The 25,461-nt window shown below is 42.9% G+C and overlaps 2 protein-coding genes across 6 annotated transcripts in view; both read right to left on the reverse strand.

The window, feature by feature from the left end:
* Positions 1 to 2,633: 2,633 nt before the first annotated feature.
* LOC128800163 (uncharacterized) lies at positions 2,634 to 6,355 on the reverse strand. The gene is made up of 2 exons (XM_053965165.1): positions 6,280 to 6,355; positions 2,634 to 4,702 (listed from the first exon to the last, which is right to left on the reverse strand). Exon 2 carries the CDS (start codon positions 4,288 to 4,290, stop codon positions 2,683 to 2,685), a length of 1,608 nt encoding a protein of 535 aa, XP_053821140.1. The 5' UTR covers positions 4,291 to 4,702; positions 6,280 to 6,355; the 3' UTR covers positions 2,634 to 2,682.
* Positions 6,356 to 20,118: 13,763 nt separating this feature from the next.
* Positions 20,119 to 25,461, reverse strand: part of CDK13 (cyclin dependent kinase 13) — a 47,545-nt gene continuing 42,202 nt past the window's right edge. For all 5 annotated transcript variants that reach the window (XM_053965097.1, XM_053965106.1, XM_053965079.1 and 2 more), the window contains exon 14: positions 20,119 to 25,243. In XM_053965097.1, coding sequence (XP_053821072.1) covers positions 24,387 to 25,243 — 857 coding nt within the window. In that variant the 3' untranslated portion in view covers positions 20,119 to 24,386. The remainder of the gene's footprint in view (positions 25,244 to 25,461) is intronic.

Below are 25,461 nucleotides of genomic sequence, written 5' to 3' on the forward strand. Positions count from 1 at the left end.
ACAGTTTTTAAATTCTGTCATCCATTTATCCATCAGTGCTTTTTACCAGCACTGCAGTTTATTCCTCTGCCTAGCAATTGCTCTGAATTCAAATTCATATATGTGCTTTTATATATGAATGTCTTGCAATTAATTAAACTCATTCTTAGATTTTCCAAAATTCTCAAGAGTAAAGACTGTTCTCTTTTCCCTAAATCTTGGTGCTTGCCTTCCTTCTATCTTCTTGGAACTGGCAGAGGAAAAGGAGGATTGCCTACACTGATGGGTGAAGAATAGTGTAATGATTGTCATGTCTCGGGCTTTCAGAAACTTGCATACCAATTGACATAGGGAACTAGATAAACTTTTTTATTATTTGAGATGGTTCAAAAAACTTTTTACAGCACAAGAAATGAAAGAAATGAAGTTGTGTTTATGCTCAACAGTAATTCAGTTTCAGCATTCAGTCATTAATTTACAACCAAATTATTTTTGCCTAGAGTAACTTGTTGTCTGTATGTCTCAAAAGGCACAAACTGATTGAGTTTCATTCTCTGCCATTTTCACTTAAATGTGTGTTTTGCTGACTTAGAATTTAACAATAATTTCTCAATCTGAACTTCTGAATTTTCTTTAAAAAATTAATAACTCTTGAGCGTTAGACCTAGAATCTAGGCCTTTGCTTTAAACTATTTTAAATTTGGCAAAAAAGGCTTTATCTTATCCCCATTGCTTCCTTGATGATACTAAGAAACCTTTGCCTCCTGGGCTACAGACAGCTGGGCAGATGTTTGGTGTGTGGCCACCCTTCCTGTCCTAGAGGTTCCCCCTAGACTTTGGCCATTCCAGGAGCTGTTTTGAGACAGATAGTAACCCATTTTGTTTCACCAGCTCTATGTGGGGTTCAAACTGCATCAGGGGGTTGGCACATCGTGGATTTTAAATTTCATCAGCATCTTCTGCAGTAAAATCACAGGTGAATTCCACTGCCCTTTTTTCACTCGTCTGGCTGTGGCACATTGTTGTTCTGAACTAGTCATGTAAACATTTGTATACAAGAATGTAACTCCTGCAGCTAAAAGGGGTCATACTAATACAGTTCAAGAGTGAAATTTTTAATGCTACTGACAGTCCTACTATTATAATCTGCACCAAAAATCTGCATAGCAGGTTCTGCGTAGCAGTAACCATGCTGTTTGATGATGTATTAAACTGCGCTTAAACCTGGTATCCGTATGTATTTTACCACAGTCTAATTGCTGTGTATTCAAGGTAGTTAAAAGCTGTTACTGTAGAGTCAATGGGTTCAAATCTTGTTGTATGCATGAAGAAATTCCTATGAATTCAAACTGCTGAACATGATGTCGATGGAACTGTTAGTATACCAGTAAAGGGAAGAACAAAACCTCTTTCACACTGATGGCAAATTATTCTCTTTTCAAACATCACAGAGCTGCTGTTAAAACAAGGCAAGAGGAATCAAGCTAATTGGCAGCTTCTGTGGATGACTGCACAGCATAAAGCACAGGGCTGACATAAGCTTTAAAAAGCACTAATTGCCAGTTAGGGAGTAGTGTCAGCAGTAATTGGATTGTAAGTAGCAATTGCAGTGTTCTCAAATCAAACCACCACCTCCTGTGTCTTTATGACGATTTTTAGGTTAATGTAAAAGAAGGCTTTGAGCTATATTCCCTTAACAGATGTTGGAAATTAATGTTACTATTCCTACAATGGAGTTTACAGAAGAGACTGTCTTCTTCACTTGTCTGTGAAGTTTAGTTTCTTTGCCTTTTTTTTTTTTTTAAGGTAAGAAAAACCAGGATTTGAAAATCTCAGGGATTGTAACAAAGTTAAAAGGGAGAATTAACATGTGCAAATGGTCCAAGAGTACAACTGGATTTAATAACTATAAGAAGGCACTGAGAATCTATTGATAATTTGGCATTGCACTTTCCTAAGGCTGTTTCCCTTGTCTGTAAATTTTTAATAGCCTCCTGATTGCGATGGCAATTAAATTACACTAAGGAAAATTACTGGGTTGTTAATTTCCACATGTTGGAAAGCTGTTTGCACACTATGGGCAACAGGTTAAGAAACTGTGATAACTGTTTGCAAATGAATGAGCTACCAAATTGTGTCCCTGTTGGAACTGAAGACAGCTTACACTACCAGGAGCGTTCCTGTACTTAGAATAGTTTCTAAAATAAAATACCAAGCACATAGAAAGCTTGTGCAAAGAACCTTTGAATCCATGTTTTCAAGGTACCTATTGCATCTGGTTGTGTTTTCTGACAGTATTTCATTTCCTCTTGCAAAAATTGCTGTACGTTTTATACGTTGGCTGTCCTGTAGCCTGTCAGTCATCCTCACTGCTGTGATGTGAGGAAGAAGTAGTTACTGTCTGTACTTTGTGAATGTACTACTGGTAACAGCCCAGTTTAGTTTCTCCCTTCTATTAGATCATCCCAGTACACATTAACCAAATCTCTCTGGTCTTACAGCTTGCAAAGTAGATTCTAGTGCATTATTAAACATATCCACATATATTAAAATACAAGTCCTCCGGGCTTCACTCGGGTGCCCAGCCTGTCCGGGGGAAAACCCTCGGAGGACCGGTCTGCGGGGAGGATGTGGCAGGACCCGGATAGCTCCACCGTAAGGACGAGAGGGCTCCGAAGTGGCTTTATTCCTAGAGGCTTTATTTCAGGAGCGTTGCAGGAACAGCAGGGTGAAACGAGTGACACAAACTCTCCAGAAGGGAGCGAACTCCGGGAGCCCCGAGGAAAGGCAGCGCTGGGTATTAAGGGCAAAGAAGTGGGAGTGGTTAGGGTACAAAACAGCCAACGGGCAACGGGTAAAGGGGGGGAGACAGAGTGGGGTGACAGACAGAGAACTAATCAGGGTACAGAGGAGGAGTGGTATTCTAACAGGAGCCAATGGGGACAACAGAATAAGTGAGCTTTCTGGAACTGGGGAGTATGCGAAACATTGATGGACAGCTCTTCTGGGGTGGAGAGCAGCATTTGATTGGCAACCTTTTCTAAACTGTTGCTGCCTCCAAGGGAGAGCAGGAACCCCTCCCACAACTCCCCCTTTCTGATTTATTAAATAAACATTCCCCAAGTTCCTCGTTAACATTTTCTTAAAGATAGTTAAGGCTACAGAAATTAAGAAAATAATAATCAAAATCCAAATTAAACCTTTAACGATTGGCACGGCCCACCCAGGAACACCCCACTGGGAGAAGGTCTTGTTCACCGCATCCACAGCCCTGGTTTCAGTCTTTAAGTCTTTGACCAACGCCTGGATCCGCTGGATGTTGGCTTGGATGGATGTGCTCTTCAATGTCAGATTGAAGCAGCACATCCCTTCCAAGTCCTCGCAGCTATGGCCATGGGAGAGCAGCAGAAAATCAATGGCCGCTCTGTTCTGTAAGGTGGCGTGCCTGGTGGTCTCTTCTGCCAAGAGGTCTGATAATGCAGCAGACATAGCGTTGGCCTGCTTACTCATCCAACACCCCAGGTGAGAAATCTCACCGAGGGCTTTCGCTGCCACGTACCATGGTAGAAAAATAGAAGCGGCGACCCTCTTTCCCTCACTCCAATCATAAATTTCGGAATCGCAATTTGGGTCAAATTCACCATATGATCGCTTTTTGCGTGCCAATTGACTTTTCTTCTTCCAATCCAGAATTTGGGTTTTATTGGGTGTTAGCGTCGTAAGCTTGCCAAGGCTACAGGGACCCCCTTTGATATTGGAGGCGATCCCAGCCCATGCCCTGTCCCCACAGATGAGAAACACACCCCGAGGGAGCTCCTTAGGGAATGGGTAGGACTTAGACAACACAGGGCCTGTGTAATTGCACCACTCATTGATGTATTTTCTATTTGCTGGTGTTACGTCTTTGATGTTTTGCCCTGGTTTTGTTTGTGGGGCCTTAGTATAAAACCGAATACAAAAGTGGACCCTTGTGGACCCCAGTAGGTCCAATTCCTGGGGTTCCTGTGGTGCCTGTGGTAGTGTCTTCATCCAACTCATCCAGGAATCTGCCGGGTTGAGTTTCATCCCCGTGAACGGAAAATCATTTTCGGACAGGGGGACTCCCACCAGGCACGTAGACAACGGATTGTCTACACTGCCCATGGCCATGCAAAGCTGTTCTTGTCCTATAGACTTTGCCAGCGTGACCCAGACGTTTTCCTTGGGCTGTGGCATGAGCCAGCTTCCTGCCAGGTGGAGCCATAAGATGGTGACGAAGGCAGCTGCAGGAAGCCGGTCGCTGCGGGGTGTTCTGGCTGATGTAATTGCCATCTGGGTGGTCAGTAATCTAATAACTCGAACATACAAAAAAGAAAATAAGACCAAAGTCCCTTCAAATCCCCATCCTCCCCCGTTTAAATTAACATTGAAACAGAAAAAATGTGGGGTCAGGTGTGAGGGTAAGGGGGGCGAGGAAAGTGGTAGGACGGGAAAGGGTAAGGAATGGTTGGGGTTGGGGTCAGGGGGTAAACTGTCCAAGCCGGTGGGAAGTATCGATTAGTTATCAGAGTCCTTGTGGCGGCGTCAATGGGTCTGCTTCCCTTCCTTTTCTTTCAACTCCAGGCAACAGTGGTATCCGCTGGAGCTGTCGTCTCGGGGGAGTGGTCCGGGGGGTGGCTTTCCTTCACGATGTCTTCCCGATATGGTTTTATAAACTTGCCTGGGATCCACCTGGGGCCCTGTTCTGTGGAGACACAGCCATACCCTCTCCCCCACGTTATCAGCGGTATGGACCTTTGATGATCCTGGACTCAGGGTCTTTAACGAGCACTGGTGGTCTTTCTTTTAACTGCGCCCTGGTGTTATTGTGAAAGTGGCGTAGTATCGGGGGGTTTGGCTCATGGTCCGAACAGTTCATGAAATTGAGAACATATAGGGCTTTGCACAATCTCTCTACAGGGCTTGTGGTGAGGGCCGAATCATTCTGCTGGTCTAATAATTTTTTGATTTCCTGATGTTTTCTCTCCACGATTGATTGCCCTGTAGGGTTGTGTGGGATACCTATGATGTGATCAATGCCCCATTGTTGCACGAATTCCATGAATTGTTTGGACACAAACCCTGGTCCATTGTCTGTTTTGATTGTTTTAGGTACACCCAAGGTGGAGAAAGCCATGTATAAGTGTTTGATGATATCCTTTGTTTTTTCCCCCGTGTGGGTGGAGGCAAACACTGCCCCCGAGAACGTGTGTACCGACACATGGATGTACTTCAGCCGCCCAAAGGAGGGAAAGTGTGTTATGTCTGTTTGCCAGGTTTCCAATGCCCCCAATCCCCGGGGGTTAACCCCCGTTGCTAAGGATGGTAAGGCGTGGGATTGGCAACTGGGGCATGTGGCTAAGATGGCCCGCGCCTGCTCCTTGGAGATTTTAAACTGACGGCAAAGCGCCGGGGCATTTTGGTTGAAAAAGGCGTGGCTCATCTTAGCCTGCATGTGGACATCTGGCAAGGTGGGTCTTAGAACTGTAGGGTTTACAGAGGTGGAGGTGGCCAGCATCGCTAGGGCGTCTGCTCTCTGGTTTCCCTCAGTGATGTCACCTGGCAGGTCTGTGTGTGACCTAACATGCAGAATGTGATACGGTTGCTTCCGGTGTGAGATGAGCCAAATGAGTTTTGAGAGCAATCCGTACAATACTTTGTTTTGAATTTCTTTGAGCAGGGCGTGTTCAGCCCTTTCTGCTATCCCAGCCACATAAGCTGAATCAGTGACGAGATTGAAAGGTTGTTGAAATTTTTTGAAGGCTCTCATGACCGCTGCAAGCTCAGCGATCTGGGGGGAACCCTGAACTATTTGGACGTCAGACTCCCACTTCTGACTGTCCGGGTCCTTCCAGGTGATCACCGACTTGTGGGATCTACCTGATCCATCGGTGAACACCGTGGGAGCACCTTTCAACGGAATCTTACTTTTGAAAGATTTTGGGGCCAAATACAAGGTGTCTTTAAAAAGTTTGTGTTTGGGATAATGTATTAAAATTTGACCAGGATAGCTGTCTACCGAAATCTGTAAATTTTCATTTGTTTGTAAGAGGAAATCCAATTGGTCCAAATTTAATGGTAAGTAGATGCATGCTGGGTCACACCCTGTGAGGGTCCGGAGGCGCTGGCGGGCCTTGATAATAAGTTTTGCCATCAATTCCAGAAAAGATGTCACTGTTTTTGCGGGCTGGTGTGGGAGGAACAACCACTCTATGATTAAGAGTGAGTCCCTCTGGCTGTCGTCCCACTGGAATAAGAGGGCATGTAAGTTTGGGGACTTACCTAAGATGGCACAGTTGATGGGGAGGGACCGCACGACCCGATGTGCCTGGCGGGACTTGATAGCAGCTGCGACTCTCTCCAGGGCCTCACGGGCATCCGGGGTGAGATGGCGTGGGGATGCCAGGTCGCCGTCACCTTTCAGCAGCTGGAACAGTGGTGACAGCTCCTCTGTGGTGAGTCCTAGGAGAGGTCGGATCCACGTGATGGTGCCGCAGAGCTGCTGCAAGTCCCGCAGGGTTTGAGGGTTGTCCTTGATGGTGAGGGACTGGGGCGCGACGGTTCTTCCCGTGATTAGGAAGCCGTATTTCCAGGGGGATGACAGCTGGATCTTCTCCTCCGCAGTTTGGAATCCTGAGTCCTTGATGGTCTTTATTGTCTTTTCCAAGGCTGCTTTCAAGTAGGTCGCGTCAGTGGCGCAAATTAAAATGTCGTCCATGTAGTGTAAAAAAATTGCCTCGGGAAAGAGGCGACGGACCGGGGAAAGGACCTGAGCCACAAAAGTTTGGCAGTGCACAGGGGAATTTTTCAATCCCTGGGGCAGAGTGGTCCACTGATAGCGCTTATATGGCTCTCCTCGGTTGATGGAGGGAACCGAGAAGGCAAATCTGGGAGCATCTCTGGGATACAAAGGGATGTTAAAGAAGCAATCCTTGATATCAAGGATTGCAAGCTGCCAATCCCGGGGCAGCATGGAGGGAGAGGGAAGGCCTAGTTGCAAAGGGCCCATATTTTCGATGACATCATTAACCCTGCGTAGGTCTTGGAGCAGGCGCCACCTGTCCTTGCCGGATTTCTTAATCACAAAGACAGGTGTGTTCCAGGGGCTGGTGGAAGGTATTAAATGCCCCAGGCGCACCTGCTCCTCCACAAGTTCATTGAGCGCCTTTAATTTTTCAGATGGTAAGGGCCACTGGTCCACCCACACCGGTGTGTCTGTTTTCCAATTGAGTGGTGAGGAGGTGCGCTCCGCAGTGGCCCAGACTAAAAATCTCACGCAGGGCTAGGGATGTCAAGTCCGGCACCCCATTGAGACAAAACGTCCCTACCTAACAATTTGATGTTGGAAGCTACCACAAAAGGCCTAATTGTGGCAACTTGACCCTCCGGCCCCTCCACACATACCAGATGTTTGCTCCGGCGGGAATTGACAGCACCTCCCACGCCGGAGATTGTGCCACAAGGGGACACCAGCTCCCAGTCGTGAGGCCACTCTGCCTGGGGAATGATGGTAACATCCGCAGCGGTGTCTGCCATCAGGTCGAGTGAGATGGACTTTCCCTGTAAAACAAAAGAAGTCTTAATAATAGGTCTCTGTCTGCTTACGTTTTGCACAAGAAAGGCCAAAGAGTCCAAATCCAAAGAAAGGTCCATTGAAAGGTCCATGCCGGTGTCTTCCGTGTGGACATGCAAGATGTAGCAAAGGGCTAAAGGAGACCCCTTAGGCGATGAGAATGGAGGCTGGTAACATACCACGGTGACGGTGAGTTCTGTCCCCGGCTCGAAGTAGACGACCTCTGGGAAGATGGTGAGGTCATCCAGCGTGTTGGCGGTGTCTCCTAACAGCAAAACAGTGGTGGCGTAGTCACAGTAGGGCGGTGGCAGGAATCCCACCGGGACGCGAACCAAGTCCTCATCTGGAAACATGATGTGAAGGCTGGTCCGAAGGACTTGGCGACGGGTGCAGTTCAGTTGCCTGGTTCTTCTGAGGAGCCGGAGCCCGTCCTCCTGGCTGCGGACGTCCGGAGAAACGTACCGCTGGGGCCGTGGTTCTCCGGGAGAGATGGCAGCCCTGGGTGCTGGGACGGACCATTTGGTGTCATGGCGCGGCCCTTCCTCGCGCTCTGCCTTCCGTTTCCCGGCCGATGGAAGCGGGGATTCCTGTATGTTGGTCTCGGGGAGGGGTTGTAAGGGTGGTAAGACCTATCTGGTGGCCAGTGTGTGCAGTTCGCTTGGATGTGGCCCAACTGGCCACAGCCGAAACAGCGAGTGTTCATCAGGTCTACCATCGCCTCCCCCACCCCTTTGCTCACCGCAAATGCCACTGTTTGCTCCATCGAAGTCGCCTTGGTGCATGCCTCTACCATCTTAGCGATGGTAGGCTCCGGATCCTGGGGAAGAGCTCTCAGGATCTTCTTGGTCTCTGGGTTGGCATTGGTCAGGGCCATCTTTTGCAGAAGTTGTTCTCGGGCCTCGACGTTCTCAATCTGCCTGTCGATGGCCTCCTTTAACCTGTCCACAAACTTGATAAAAGTTTCATCAGGGCCTTGAAGAACTGATGAAAAGTTTTGGAGGGGGGTGGTACCATCGGGGATTTTCAGCAGTGCCTCCTTCCCAGCGTCCCTTATGTCACTTAACAAATTCTCAGGAAGGAGGATTTGGTCCTCAGGTCTGCTAAATTCCCCCTCCCCTGCCAAAGCTTCAAGGCCCTCCTCGCCGTCTCCTAACACCTCCCTGAGATCATACTTTGTTAGAAGAGGCTTAATCATTTTTTTCCAATGTATCTCCCACAGAAGGAATTCTGTGGGGGACAGCAGGGCCTTCGCTATATAGCGAAGGTCGTGTTGTATAAGGGAATGTCCAGAAAAGGTCAGATCTAAAACGTTTTTAAAGAAGGGAGAATTTCTCCCATAATCTTTGGCTGCTCTCCTCAACTCCTTCACTTCCACGTATGGTAACTGTTCCCACCTTGGCTCTTTTCCCCTCTTATGCACAATTGGTGCCACAAATGGACCTAGATCCCTTGCAAGATCTAGGTCCCCATCCTTGATGGCCTTGGCCCGGATCCGGGCCCAGCCCTCCCCTGGCTTGGTTGTTTGCCGGGGGTTGTCACTGTCCTCATCCTCTTCCGATGATTAGGCAGGACGGGCTAGGGCGCGGAGCCTCTCCCTTGCTGGTGGGTCCCGGTGCTGGGAGACCCTACAGGCCAAGATGGCCTGCTTCCGGCTGGGCCTCCTTTCGGTTCCGGCAGCGTGGGAACCGGGAGCGGCAGGAGGGGGCGTGGCCTGACCCACCCACCAGGGGCCCACCCAGGGGCATGGTCAAGGACGCAGGATGGGAGGGTCCCGACATCACCGAAATTGACGCGTGATGGGGGGCGGGACCCGACACGGGGGCAGCAACCGACAGAGGGGGCGGAGCTGTTAAAATGGCAGGAACCCGAGGGGGTGAGGAGGAGGAGGTGCCATTTTGTAAAAAGTGGCAATCGGCCACGAGGCTGTCACCATTTTGAAGTATTAAAACAGCATTGGAACAGCCATGACAACTGGGGATACAACTGGGGTCAGGGACTCGTGGAACGAGGGAACGGGTAGGGCTCGTGCTGGGGTGGCCAGTCCCAACACAAGGAGAGGACAGGGTGGGACGGGAGGCAGCAGGGCGACGGCAGCAACCCTGTGCCTCATTCTGGCAGGATCTGTCTCCCGATCCACCCTTAGGGGAAGTGGGGTTAGGAGCGGGGGGGGCGGAATGAGGGGTAGGAGAACTGGGACCCAAACTTTCCCCTTTCGATTTAACTAAATTAAAAATGGAATCATAAATTGGAAAAAATCTCCCCACTTTAAAATTCCCCATAACCTGAGCATCATAAATGTAACGTCCAACTTTCCCCCAAAACGAAACAGAAAAGACATCGTCCATGGAGACGTCAGGAAAGTGTTCAGAAATAAAGTTAACAAAAGATTTTAAAATCCCTTTTTTAAAGGAAACATTCCCCAACACAAGGGTGGACTTAACTTGGATATAAAACTCCCGTTGTGCAGGGGAAAGGCGGTTGCCCATTTTTCCCGCTGCAAGAGAGATCCCCGGCCAAAGCAAAAAAGGAGAAAAGAAAAGAAAAAGCCTGCGTCGGCTGCTTGTGTCGAGCAGCGAAACTCACCAGCACCGGGACGCGGCGAAATGAAGAAAGCTGTGGCGGGGCGGTGGAGGGCTGCTGATCCCGTGAAATCCGGCGCTTCCCCCGAAGCTGCAGGGTCGGATCTCCACGAGTTATCAGCAGCGCCAGGAGGCAGAAGTCTTCAAACAATAGAAGTAGAGCTGCCCCTGGAAGCAGTGGCAAACGGCGCTTGAAATCCCGGAGCACGGGGTCGCGGATTCGGACGCTCACGGGAGACGCTCCTCGGTGACCAGGGCAGTGGTCGCCGCGTTCGTGCGCCACTTGTATTAAAATACAAGTCCTCCGGGCTTCACCCGGGTGCCCAGCCTGTCCGGGGGAAAACCCTTGGAGGACTGGTCTGCGGGGAGGATGTGGCAGGACCCGGATAGCTCCACCGTAAGGACAAGAGGGCTCCGAAGTGGCTTTATTCCTAGAGGCTTTATTTCAGGAGCGTTGCAGGAACAGCAGGGTGAAACGAGTGACACAAACTCTCCAGAAGGGAGCGAACTCCGGGAGCCCCGAGGAAAGGCAGCGCTGGGTATTAAGGGCAAAGAAGTGGGAGTGGTTAGGGTACAAAACAGCCAACGGGCAACGGGTAAAGGGGGGGAGACAGAGTGGGGTGACAGACAGAGAACTAATCAGGGTACAGAGGAGGAGTGGTATTCTAACAGGAGCCAATGGGGACAACAGAATAAGTGAGCTTTCTGGAACTGGGGAGTATGCGAAACATTGATGGACAGCTCTTCTGGGGTGGAGAGCAGCAGTTGATTTGCAACCTTTTCTAAACTGTTGCTGCCTCCAAGGGAGAGCAGGAACCCCTCCCACATCTACAAGGCTTTTTGTACTTTAAATTTCAAGCAAACAGTTTAAATAGACCTACCAGAAGTGGTTGTTTTTCTTTAACACACACCCAACTGTATCCAGAGAAGTAACTTGGGCTGTCTTACCCTAATTTTTCCTCTCCAGAGAATTTTCTATTGTCTCATTTTTTACCCTGCCTTTTTTTTTTCCACTACTGTCCATACAGCAGCCATAAGTTAAGGCTCTTCTGCCTTGGTTTGCCATGGAAATAAGCATACCTTCCCTGCCCTTTTCATCTGATTAGGCTCACTCCACTCTTCAGGGCTCTGCTGGAGGTTTTGATGGAATTGGTGTCATCCAATCACCCAGTACACTCAGTCCCTAGAGGTCCTGTTAGTTTACATTGCTGGAGATGACAGAATTATGACAAAAAGTAGTCACACAGATCCCTGCTGACTCATCTAAATGAGGCTGCATTGGTTGAGTGGTGGACCTTGTTGTCAGATGCACAGTGAGAACTGTACAACACAGACATGACCTTGCCATAGTGGCCACACTTCAGATTTAAAAAAAGCCACTACTGAACATGCAGACAAGTGGTGCTCAAATCTGTGTTAAACATTGCAGATTTAGCAATAATAAAAAGGCAAAGTCACTCTAAAATACAACAGAAAAAGTGTGTAAGAAGAAGGCACAGAGGGAGTGTTGCATCGATCCCAGTTCTTTCTGGTAGCTTCCCAACACAACCATCTTTTAAATACTTACATTTCCACTAAGGATAGCTTCATTGATAGTACATCAAGTTGGATGGAGGAAACCTACCTCATGAAAGCATAAAATCAGGTATTCTTGCTCCAGCAGCCACAGGACGTATTACTATTTTTAAATCCATGAATGACAAGAAAGCAGATAGGCATTTCTGATAGTAGTGAGTTTGGTAGACAGCAGAAATAAAAAGGTTGTCTGCTTAGAGACCTTTCCTATTCAATATACGTAATAATTTACTGCTAGTTTGAAAAGATAGTTCAACTTCAGTCCAGCTCTAGTTACTTCATTGTTAAATTCTACTTAGACACTTTTGAGCAGCCCGAAGATCTGCTACAGAGCAACTGCTTTCAGTCTTGAAACCTTTCAATGAGCAGAAGGAAAAAGCAAGGTTCTGGCGTCATTCTAACTGTATTAGTATACTAGAGAAAAACAGCAGAAACACATCTACTCAAAGAATATGGCTTTAACAGCAATTAGTCTATTTCTAGGTAAACATCCCAAAATAAATAATCCAGTTTCAGGTCTGGTAAGGATCATCAGTTCAGTGCCCCTCCAGCACCTCCTGGCATGGAGACAATGTGGTGAAAGAGTCTTCACCTTCAAAAACACACCATTTGCACAAGTCATTCTCAGTCATTGGTAATATCACAAAGCACCAGCACAGAACATGGGCAAGAGTCCAGAACATGTTAAAAGTGTCCCCATAAGGGAAACAAAAGGGTAGAAGGCTGAAGAAAGGTAAGACCTGCATTATTGCCTCACTCTGTTTCTTCATAGGCTCCACAACATTGTGGCCAAGCCCTGCATTTTCTCTGGAGTCACTTTCCACAAGTAATTCCCAATATTCTTTCTGTGGCTGACACTTCAGTTGAACCAGATATTTCTCTCTTAAAAGACTTCCACTCTTTTGTGACTTAAGCCATCCATAATTTTTTTTTATTCTTAATGTATTGATTTATTATAAAACAAACATTTAATTTATGATTCAGAGCTATGTGTATCACAAGAAGATTTTTCAATTCTGAACTATCACTGTTCCCCTAGTTCTGACAAAGTGAATACAAGTGTTATCAAATCATACAGATTAAGACTGAATAGTTTAAAATGTGTTTCAAACTAAGCTTGCTGATGGCTGGAACAAGAAAGTTAATTCCAGTGAATTTTTTCAACAATAAATCTCAGAATGGGAGCTGCCTGTGACCATCTTTTTTATAATAATGTTGTTGTAGCAACATCAATTGTAGAACAACTGTTAATTTACAAAGGTACTAAAATCTGTAACATGTCTGCTGCTTTTTCTGCCTGCAGTTTTCACACTCCTGCTTCATTATTTTTGTCCTGAGGTCCTGTTGAACTTTTGGTTATTATTATTTCTTTTTACTAGTTGCAAGTTTTAAGGATCTTTCAAAATGGTAAAGAAAAATTAGTTTTAAGGTTTCAAGTAGTATCTACACATATTGAGTCCCAAAGAGTGAGTGAAATTAATAACTTGGATGATTCTAGTTGTGAAGAGGTATGGGATACAGACCTTTTCAGTATCCATAAACTAAAGCAGTAAGTGAAATACACTTTTTACTATGACATGCTACATAGATTTTGTTCAAATCCCAAATCTCACTGTCCATCAGTTGGAGGTAGAAAGAATTATATCCTGTGAAATCCTGCACAATGTTATGTCTGAACCTCACCTGGCAACTCCCACGTAAAACCACCAGTTTTGTTTAAACCACAACAAGGACACTTAATATTTAAAGATTTGCCTTTATGGTATCCCAGGCAGAAAGAGTTAAAAAAAATCACAGCTTTTTCTTAGAATTTCCCTCTCCTCTCCAGAGAGGTCTGTTCTAGAGTCATGTAAACACAGACATCTGCTTGCTGTCACTTCATCCTTATTTTAAATTCATAAGAATAGAATGAATCCCAGAGGGAGTTCCAGACCAGACCACTTTCAGCCACCAGCCCTCGATGCCTTTATGCAGTAAAAAGGCAGATGAAGTGTTGGGGCTCATACGTATTTCATGAACCTTCTGGCTACAAGTTTTGTTAAACTTTGAAGTTAATAATACAATTCATTCTGTCTGAAAATAGTATCAAACCAAATTTATTTTTCATATAAAAAGTGGACAAAACTTTTATATAACTTAAGTGTGTAAAGGAAATTGTGAAGTACAGTAAGCTTATGGTAAGAAGACCATTAAACTGGAGTTGCTATCCTAAAAAAAAAAAAGTTTTCTAGGCAAAGTCTGGTATTTTAGTAGAAGTCTCTCCATCTCTTGTTCTTCTCTTTGGAGGTACAAACAATCTCTTTATATCTGAATCAGAAATCAGAGCTCATCTTTTAACTTTGCCTCTCAGTTACTCCAGACAGGCAAATGTGGAAGACCTGAGCAAATAGGAGAACAATGATTCACGGGTGTAGAAAGAGCTTTAATCCCTAAATCCTGCTAAACAAAAATTCACCTTACAGATGTAAATATTGCTTTTAATATAAAGCTAAACCAACACATTAATTGTATTTCATTAAGCATCAAATCAGTCTTCAGAGGGGCTAACGTTATTAGTCCAGCATTTTGCATATGGGAAAATGAATGAATAGCAAGAGGAGATGTATTGCTTAAGCCTTATTATTGTTTAGTGGCAGAAGAGAACCCGGTGTTTACTGCCCTCCCTATTGCATTCTCTAATCAATAACATTTTCAGATCAAGTCTCAAATGCATTGCTTTCCTGGGAGGAGGGATGCCAGTAGAAAGTCAGCCATGCTTTCCAACACATGGTAATGATATGTGGTAGCTGTTTAATTCTGTGAGCATCTCTCTCACTCTCTGCTATAACTGTTAATTAAATGTTCCAAATTCTGATAGAGCTCTGAAAAGAACTCCTTAATTTCCTCAAGCACCTTTCAAATCTACTGTAGAGAATAAAAATGGACTCAGAAACATTGCTCTTAACAAAAGACTAAGCATTCAAGGACTTCGAACAGATGAGAATTTCCATGATTTCTTTGATAACCTACATGTTTGTCTGCTTCACTCTCTCACAGGGGAGAGTCTTCCGTGGCCAAAATATGTACGCCAAATTATACATAATTTTTTAATGGAAGGTGGTTTTATTAAAAACCCCCAACATTATTTAAAAGGGAAATTCTGACACTGGATAATTAAATGGAAATCCCTGCTGAAGTTAACAGGGGTTCTGGTTTTCATCCTTAGTCTGAACTAAAATCTGTAATGACATCAGGAACAATTTCAACCTAAGATAATAGTTTTAAGTTTTCATTCACAACACCATAGCAATGGAGGTCACAATCTCCTTAGAAAAGGAATATTTACTCTATTGAATTTCACTGCATATGGAAATGATTTATGCTGTAATCAGAAGCATAGCCCCCTCCAGCGGAAGATTCTCAAGCAATTATCATGGAGCAAACCAGTATTTAGCTCACTAGGCATTAATTTAACAAGACCTTTTTTTTTTTTTAATGACCAGTATCTTCATAACTGATTGATGCTTAATCTGGTGCAGCACCTGCTCTCTCAATCTCCTGTGGTTCAGCTTTTCAGATTAATGAGTCAGAAAGCCAATTGTGACAGTATTATAAAATGTATTATAATAAAATTTCCATGCTTCAGAACAGAAAAAATAATCCACAAATTGATTTCCAGAGTTGAGGTTTCAGGTCCTGAAGGGTTTTTTGGTTGGGGACTCTTTTTGGACAGCAGCTTTAAGTGACATCATCACTTTCTAAAGCATAGAACTGTAACCATAATTATAAGTCTTTTCATGCATTTTATTTTTTAAAAGCTACAGAAAATTAAGCCTAAAAATGTTAATACATTTCTAGTAGTGGTCAAGCTGTGCAAATGCTGAATTTATATTCCAGCAATAGGCAATACTTCACATGATGTAGATGATGCTTTGCAAAACACAGGGTGTGTAAGTGTTACAAACCTGATTTCTTGCTTTTTATGACTACCTACAGAGTGCTAAATGACAACTTGGGGCAGTTTTTGCCTTCCCATTTAGGAAGAGTTTTAGAAGGACTCTGAAGAACAGTAGGAGCTGCCAGCTTTCCCGGTGCACTTTGGAGCATCCTACCAATAAGAAATCTAATCCCATTTGTTGGGTCTGTTTATTAATTATATTAATAATTTAATAATGCTGCTGTGGATGTGTTCTCTCTCCTGTCCTGTGAAATTCTTCAACTGAGTTACACGACTTGTCAAGGCATTACACAAGCAAATGGTGGTTTCTTGGAAAGGATGGAGCCCATGTCCTGTTAAACACTCTGCACAGCAAAGCAAGTGCTTTTGCATTTTTCATGTTGATATTGTCTTGTCAAGCTGTCGTCTCTGCATTGTGTAGAAATTTGGTCAATTATCACCATTTCCTATAGCAGGAGCTGTTTTAAATATCCATCACACTTAAAACACAATAGATTCCCTCGAACTGAGTATCAGTGAAGCATCTATATTTGATGTTCTTTCTATTCTGCATTTGAATCCTGACTTCTTCCTGTTAGCTGCAGCCTCTTATGTTGTCAGAAGAAGATTTTAAACATTTTTATTTTTATTTACTCAATATAACTGATCCCTCTCATTCTCATAGCATTTTTCTTCCAAATTCTGTAGAGGAAAATGATGATTTCACTTAAATTTAAACTACCAGCTTCCTTATTTTATTATGAACCAGTGACCATATTTAGTTCTCTTGGATGCTCCTTACTCCCCTTCTGCTCTTGCCACCTCAAACATGTCATATGTATTACATATTTAGACAGAAATATACTTTAGTCAAGACAGGAAGAAGCGTCATATTGGGACTGCATCTCAAACAATCCAATACAATTTGATGGAAGTACTTATTCAGTGCTTTGATTTACAGCTTCCCATAATGAAGGGCATTGTGTAATAGTTTTTACAATACAAAAGCTCCATAATGCTGAAATCTTAATACAGGAGTGAAAAAGAGAAAAGAAAAAAAAAAGAAAAACAAAACACCAAAAAAAAAAAAAAAGGAAAAGGTTGCAAGGTAGCAACAAATGTCAGACACATAAATAAAGCATGCAGAATGTTTCCCTGGATACAAAGAAACAATTTGCATTCTAACAGTTGAGACTAGCAAGAAATACCCAAACCCAAACTGAACTGGAGCTTCCCAGGAGAAAGTCATCTCCAATTCACCTGATGCTAAAAGCTGAAATAGGGTTGAATTTCTGATAGAACAGGTCTGCAAAGTTCTCTTGAATTTGTTGGCTGTTTTATGATTATCCCCAAAAGGCAGCATTGTCATGGCAAGTACCATTTGCAAATAAAAATTATTACTACTACCTGCACGTCTTGTTTCACTGTCTTGCGTAACCATATAGGCTCGCTTGGAAGTCTCACAGTAGGATCTGTAATCCATAACAAGAAGCAGTCTGGGGAGAAAAATGCATATAGCTTCTAAAATCTTCCAGGTTTAGAGTAATACTTTCCTGATGTGGAATTGCCAAACCATCTGCAGGTAAGTTTTGAACTATTATTTACTACTCCTCATATACAGCATTAATAGATTCCTGTTCATTTCCCATGTCATCGGTAGTTCTTAGTCCATTCCCAACCCCCTCCCCCTCCCCCTCCCAAACAATTTTTAGAAAAAATGGGATTAAAAAATGCTCACAATTAATCTTTGTTCTGCAAAGAAAGCAGGAAAGTGCCTGTGCAGTCAGCAGGTCCACTGTCTTCCTTGTCCTGAGGGCAAGGATTCCAGCCCAGGGATGACATGAGTTTTCAAGAGTATTTGTGGGGCAGGAAAGGTTACAGGATTGCATATGGATAACTTTGGCTGTTGTTTTTGTCTGCTGTGCACATCATCCTTTGTTTCCCAGTGTGGGGATGTGTTTTAATTTTAGCTCTAGTGAAGGAAGGCAGGGAATGGCCTGCTCCTCTTCTGTAACTTCTATGCATTTTTTGCTACCGGGTTAGCTGCAAAGCAGAAGTCCCAGTTTCTCAATCCTACATTGATTTGCAGGCAGTTTCTAACATCCAAACACTCTCTGAAGAGCAATTCCAGTAAAGAAAAACAGAACATTAAAAAAAAAACCAAAACAAAATACCACCAAACCAGGTCTTGCTTTGAAACCATTCCCGTAGATCCTTTTTGCAGTTGGTAAAGGTGAAGGAGAATGAAAACAAAAAAGTAATGATCTCTTTCCTTGTTCAGGGAAAATCACCTCCTAAAGTCAGGCTTCTGTTCAGTTCATGCAGCCCATTCATTTCTCAGAGTGACCTGAAGACAGAGCAAGGAGAGAAAGTGACGCCAGCAGCTCTTAGGGCATTGATATTCAGAGAGGCTCCCAAAGGTAGGGCAAGCAGACATCAGTGCTTCCTGACCACAGCCACCTGGGCAAAACCATGATCCTTGAAAGGCTGTAGAGAGTGTGCTGTTCCCCATGATGGAACCTCCTAACACACTTTACACATTTGTAAAACAGGTCTGAAAAGAGCTTACAGGAGGAAAGAAAAAAGGTGCCTGTGTTAGATATTGCTGCACATTAAACACTTGCTTCCAGCTATGTCCTCCAGCAACTAATACCACAGCCTAGCACGCAGGAGTGAGTACAGCAGAGAGAAATCTGCACAAGTCAAATAGTAGCCACTTATTCCCCCAAGTTAACTTGGGGGAATAAGCCATGCTCTGTGAAGTGATCCAAGTATTGCCTATTGGTGAGGGCTGCTCTAAATGAAGAAAATATTACCATAAGGCTCAAATTTCCTCTGACTGTGCCTTCTCTCCATAGGCAATAAAAAAAGCCCAAAATAAGCAGCCATAACAAGTAAACAACTTTAAAAGCAAAACTCTCAAGCTCCATCAAAGTGAATGCAGTTGACTGGGGAAAGCAACAGTTACCCTTATTTGTCAAATGAAGTTCTCTGCCCATGTTTACTGCAACTGCAAAGTGCTCCGACTTTCATTTTCTTCCACATGGTGGGAGAGTTTGGTAGCTCTAATACTGTTCATCCAGATGGCCTGTCAGGTTTTATAGGCATTTCTTAAAAATAGAAGCAACCTAATCCTGGTTCAGGTAATTTAAAAGAAATTTCTGCAAAACTGCATTGTTCTTTAAAGCTAGCAGGCAATAATGCATGGCTTTGACAAGAGGACTGGTTTCCTCTCTTGCCACCAATTTCAAAGACACATTCCTTACTCCGTGTTGATACAGGCTGTTCTGCAGTTATTTGTGTATCTCCTCTTTCACTTGATGCTATTTTACTTGCAGCTGAGGATATCAACTGACATGCAGATTCTGGTACCTTACTGCACAGCTGGCTACCCATATGGCAGTAAGAGCTCAATGACAGAGATACTGCACCATTCTCAAACCATTTCAGGTTCATGCTCCAACATAAACCAGAACCAACTTGGTCACAACTTTGTTATGAGTCGCAATAGCAGCTTTCATGAGAAAAACTGAGCAGACAACTAGAATTGGTTATACACAACTGCCAGATCTGCTACATACAAGTCAACACCCTGTGAAATACAGCCTGAGCTTGTTGCCAGAACTGAAAGTCAGGCTTTAACTGTAGCTGTCACCAAAATATTGTTTCCAGAGTGAGGTGTTTTGGGCTGCAGCTACACATCTTGTCAGCCTAATGTCAAATGACACTGTCAAACTGTCAATGTCAAACTGCTGCTGGCCCCCATAACTTCCAACTGCATTTTCACTGTCCATCTATTGACTTTATCAATGACAAATTATGAAGCAGCACTCTGCCCAACCTCTAGTTTAAGAGAACTGAAGATAACAGCAAGTGTCACATTTTTGGATGGAGGTATAACATTTATTGAAAGATTCAAAAGGTTTCATTAGATAACTAATACAGTAGGAAAAAAAACAAGAAAAGTCTCAGGCATTCAAAGCACAGTTGCTTAAGCCAGGCTCAGTTCACAGTGTCTCACCAGACACTGAAAATACCTGGCTCTTTGGGTTTGATTTCCCATTGCTTCTAACACGCACAGCATCTTTTTAAAAAGAGACAGCGGTGGAGAATATTAACTGCACCTCTGCTTGGACACTGCAAAGCAAAAATGTCACGTTGTCCATCACCCACCAAGAGCAGCTGACAGGTGCTGAAGCAGCAGCTTCTCAGCTCTGGCAAAGCCCCTGTCCCACACCCACGTCCCAGCACTCAGCTGCTCAAAGGGATGCTCTGCACCTTTGCTTCCCCATCATCCACGCTGCCAGCAAAGGCTCACAGTGCCAGTCCGTGCAGAGCTCCTTTGAAACACAACTGAAGCAGTAAATGGGTTTTATTAATAACTTGCAGAATTTCAATACACTGAAAACATTCTCAGTTTAACCTAATGTTCTTTTGAAACACCATTTGACAACCAGAGAGGGAAAACAAGGAAAGACTTCAATTTTCATGTATTTTATTTACAGGCCTCACAATACATTTTATATACAAATGGCTTAAAATAACAAAGAGTAAGCAAGCTGAAGCATAACAATTTCTTTTAAATTAAGTTGTCTCGAAATAACTCCTGCAATACAGTTTCTTCACCCCGATAAGCAAGTTAATTTGATTTTATGTCAACCCAAGGTAATTTTATTTTTAAATATAGAATTCAAATAAATTTTCTGGTGATTCCTTCATTTCATGACATATTCTGCAAATACAGAACATCCCAAAACTCTCAAGAAGTGTAATAGCCAAAATTTCCTCATGTAAAAAACAAAATAACAGAACAGACTGGAGAAATGTTGTATGTAAAATACTTGCATGTTTTATTAATGAAAAGAAGAATGCAAGTAGTACATCTGACATTTTTCTCTCTTGGAAACAGAATTCATGTTCCAAGATCTAATTTGCCTGCAGACAAGAGGTATCCTGTGTTACTTCAGTACTTCAATTTTTACCACACAGTTATCTATTAAACTTATCCAACTGTAAACTTCACCAAAACTGAAACTGCCTTCACCAAAACTGAAAGCAAAAGGAGAAGAGCGCTCAAAACCATAATAACTTACAACATGGTACTTACTGCCTCTGCTTCTAGAAAGCACCTGGCACTACTGTGGAATGGAGAAAATTCAAGAGACCACATTTTATGGAAACACAAGAAAATATAGAAGTTTGCTATTTTAAAATTATTTTCCCAAGAAACTAAAATAGCATTTAAGGATACATGTATTTTTATATCTCTTCCCTAGCACTGCTCATTCTGTTCAGGATAATGACAACTAGCAATCCGTAAAAGTATTTTCCTTTTCCTTTGGCTGAATTTAAGCATAATAATAGTCTTAAGTGTTTTAAGTCATGGTCATAGGCAGTCCAGTTGTACTTGCTTTCTTCCTCTTAGTATGGCTAAAGACAATTTAATATAAATAATGAAGTACTTGCTATTTGATAGTCCATTATTACAGTATTTCACTACGTTTATTTAGAAATACAAACACACAACACTTACTTTTCGATGTGGTATCCAGGTCTCTGTAGCTCACTTTGGAATTGCAGCACAGAAAACATAAACCCAAAGGAATGAGGGAGAAAGTAATAAAAGCCACGGCTCCATAGAAAAATAATGCTGTTTTCAGAATGTCTACTACTGAATCAAAAATGCAAGAGCCACGTGATGTAAAATGCCAAACTAGTAGACTCTGCTGAGTGGAGTTCACGCATAAGAGTAAAATGCTGCCATAAGCACCTCATAATGTGATTTAATTCAAAGGAAATGTTGACAGGTAATACACAGGTCCAGTACAAATGAATGTGGACCTACTGTCCTTAGATCCAGGCAGTTCCCTAGCTGCTAACCTGCCCAGACACAGTTCTAGGCCAGGGGAGAGTGGCTGCAGGCACCAATCCTCCTGCCACACCCTCAAGGGCAGAGCTCTACACCTCCACCAGCCCAGGAGGGAAGGTGTCAGCAAAAGAGCCAAGATTCCCTGGATTGCAGAGAAGGCAATCTTTTTAGAGTTATCACATATAGAAATACATTAACTTTGTCTCCAAATTATCCCAACACTGTTGTCCCAGGCAAATACAGTGTTCGAAGTCACAGGCTAGTAATCCTTAAATTGGGGAAATGTCATTTTACAGTATTCATCTGGTACAGCATGCCAGAGTTTTGTTCCTCATTCATCTGGAAGTCAATTGCTTTTTGCACCTCCTCTCTCCTCACAGTCAAGATTACTTGTGCTGGGGCTGTTGGGTTTTTTTCATGGCCAAAGACTGAAATCCATTTTGGTGGAACAATATCTGAAAGTATTGCCAGCCCATAAGCAAACTGCACACTCATTTACAGATGCAAAGAGGACTGACTTCTCTACATTGAATGAAGCTAACTAAATGACTTGAAAATTTATGTCCAAAAGGGAAGGTAGGAGACACAACTTCCTTGTATTTTTGTATTGCAAATCAATTAATTTAGTTCTCTGAAATCTACTTTCCATTTGAACTTACCTGTGATTTTAGCCAACTACTGTCTGCAGTTACACTTTAAGTGCAGGTGGGTAACCCCAGACTGCTCATCTTTAGCAAAATTAAGTGCATATAAAGCTTTGAAAGCTTTATTCTAAAAAAAAAAAAAAAAAAACAAAAACAAAAACAATCTGTGTGTATATTTGTGGGTATGGGTTTTTTAAAGATTAGTAAACAAAGAGCCTTAGCTGACATTGTCCATATCTAAATGACACTAATGGTTTTTGTCTTTAAAATTTTACTAGCAGAAAAATGCTATGGGGATGTCCTTACTCAAGAAAAAATACAGTCCAGTGCACTGTCATACCCATGAAGCTTTTGCCTTTCTTAAGCACAGGCTATTCAGGTTGTAACTATTTGTTTCTGACCTGGCCACTTTAAAATTGGTCCTGGCCACTTTTATTTTCAGATGGCAGGATTTTCTACTGTGTCTAGTGAAAGAAACTGCCAGACTTGGGGACAGTGTAAGCAGCAGGACTCTTTCCATTCCTCATCTGCCAGATCCTCAAACACTACACAGAGTTAGCAAAGGGAGCTTCTCCATGCTCTACAGTGTGGGAATTAGCCATATATGAGTCAGGATTTTCAATTAAAACAAAACACCAACAGCTTTGGCTTCTATTCTGAAAATCCAAAAAGTCAATGACAAGACATTTGTAATAGTGTAAGTAGAAATTTTACTTTTTAAAAGTAGTTTTTAAACACTCAATTACATAAGGTACCGATTTGTCAACTGGATAATCAGTTGGAAAATTGTTTCCAATATGGGCTTCAAGACATCTTTTTATGTACAGGCAAAATATAACCATACCTCCTCTTTGCAGGAGACTACTTGTTGTCAGAGGAAACAAAAAAAAAAAAAGAAACCATGCTGGAAGTTGTAATTAGTATGAGGAGTTGCTCTTGGTAAGAGTTTTAACTATAATAATCCTAGTTGTTCCGAGACACCCAATTCCAATACTAAAATGTTCTGTGGATATCAGATATAAAATCAATTAATTGGCACAATCACAAGTTTACAGCGAATTACAACTAGTGTCAAACATTTTGCCATTGCTTTAAATACTGGTCATTTTTCCTTTGGTTACTTCCTACAATGTAGTACTTGGGGTAAAAAGACAAACAGTGTCAGCTTTTAACACAAAGTAAAAAAATTACTGCTGTTGACATTTAAGAGAAAAGAACTATTTCATCACTTGGTAAGGACATATAAAGTATAGTTAATTTGGCAGAGGAACTAGAACACTTAATACAAATCCAACAGCGAGCTGAGGAAAAACTATACTCTTCATTCTTCTCCTCACTTTCAACGTTTCTCATGAAGTTCAATTTGGAAATTTCAATTTTATCTAGGTAAAATCAGGTCTCTAAGTAACTGGCCCATGTGAAGTAAACACCACAAGATTACGACCTGCTTGAGTTTCTTATCTGAAATCTCTTTTTAATTACCTAGGTTTAGGCATTATGTTCACAGCGACCTATGAAGTACTTCCAAATTTGTGCAGACCTTAAGCTTACATGTTAAGGCACTTACCATTCAAGTAAAACAATATTTATACAAACAAGCGTGGGAGATGGAGAGAACATTTCACCAGAACACCCTTTTTTTTTTTTCTTGGAAAAAAAAAAAAGTAGACCAAATATTTATAAAATTTTGCATCAAGAGAAAGGTTGTGTTTTATTATCTGAAATGAGCACGAAGTACACCTTCCACAGTAACACTGAAAGCAGTGCAAAGACTGACAGTGACCTTTGACTAAAAGTAGTTCTGTAAAAAGAAAAATACCAAATAAATCAGTGCCCTGCTTTGATTGTTGTAAAATTTCATTCTTTTTACATAAAAGTTGGTCCAAACTTACAAAAAAAGCACAAATGTGCATAGTTCAGAAGATCTGAAAGAGTGCCATAAAAAGCTGATGTCCCTAAATTTAGCATCCACTTAAAACTGCCAAAATACAAAATAAAAGTCAGAACTAGAGTTTGTGAACATGTACAATCAATTCATCTAGTTTTTAGACAGCATGAGTTGTAAGCATTTTAAAATTTTTTTTCTACTGTATGCAAGACCCTTTTCCACATAAAAATAAAGCTGTTGAATTAACATTATTCAAGTCTGTTGAATTGCTGCTTTAAATTGCAGCTAGGGGAGAAAAAGAAGTTTTTCCAGATAAAAATGATGTGCCTGAGGAAAAACAGATACTCAATATGGTAATCCTCTGCCTCGCCCTCTCACTGCAGATGTGCTAATGTGTCCCCTGTATCCTTGGGAATAGCCAGGTCCTTGGGCAGGAGAAGTCCAAGTCTGTCCATGCATGTGGTTGATGCCAGTGGCATTTTCCTGTAAATTACTTCCATAGCTATAGTTGTGCATCTTTGTGGGCAAAGAGTGTGCACTCTCTGGCCCTGTGGAAGCATCAGTGCTGCTCCCTAAAACTGGGATTGGGCCATGGCTGTATTCAAACCTATGGTCTTTATCTCCACTGAACAGCATGGGGCCAGCATTGAGGTAAATGTCTCCATAACCAGTTACTGAGCTGGGAAAGGATTCTGGAAAGGCTGAAGGAGGAGGGGCAGCACCAGAGTGAGATGAAGCAGTACTGTAGTTATCCAAAGACTGAATATCTGAGTTTCCAAGGAAACTCCTCCTTTCTAATACTCCTGATGATCCGCTTCCTATTCCATCGCTAGTGCTGTAACAGGCAGATGAGAAGGACGATGATCCAAAGTTATCCTTGTAGTCTGGGCCTGTTACATAGGAGTCTCTAGCCTGATAATCCACACTCGTTTGTACTGGCTCCTCTGTTGTCGCCTGAGCTTGATGCTGAGCCAGCAGCTGCAGAAGAGCTGCTTTCACTCCTGCGTGAGGATCTGTTCCTGAAGAATTACTTATAGGCAAATGCTGATTCTCTGTCCGATAGTCAAGGTCTTCATCAGTGAGCGGTGGAGGCTCCGGTGGCTCAGGAGGACGCTGGTCTGGAGGCAAGATCCGAGGGCGCTCCTGCTCAGGTGTTTGGTTCAGAAGCCTCATCTCAGACTGCCTAACCAAATCCTCTTGACCTAAGAAGATGAAAAAGAAAAGCTCTGGAATGAAAGTATACAAATAACAGGACCAGAAAGAAAAGGACTCCTTCCTGGAAAAATGTAGAGGTTTGTTAACTTCAATTCTAATGAATTTATTAGTTAAACTTTTCAGCAGTTATACTGATTATTTTGGACAAAATCTGGCAACAGCTCATTTGCCTCAGGAGCATAATGCAGGTTACTCCTTAAAGCAA

This window comes from Vidua chalybeata, chromosome 1, assembly GCF_026979565.1.
Source record: "Vidua chalybeata isolate OUT-0048 chromosome 1, bVidCha1 merged haplotype, whole genome shotgun sequence".
Classification (NCBI taxonomy): Eukaryota; Metazoa; Chordata; class Aves; order Passeriformes; family Viduidae; genus Vidua; species Vidua chalybeata.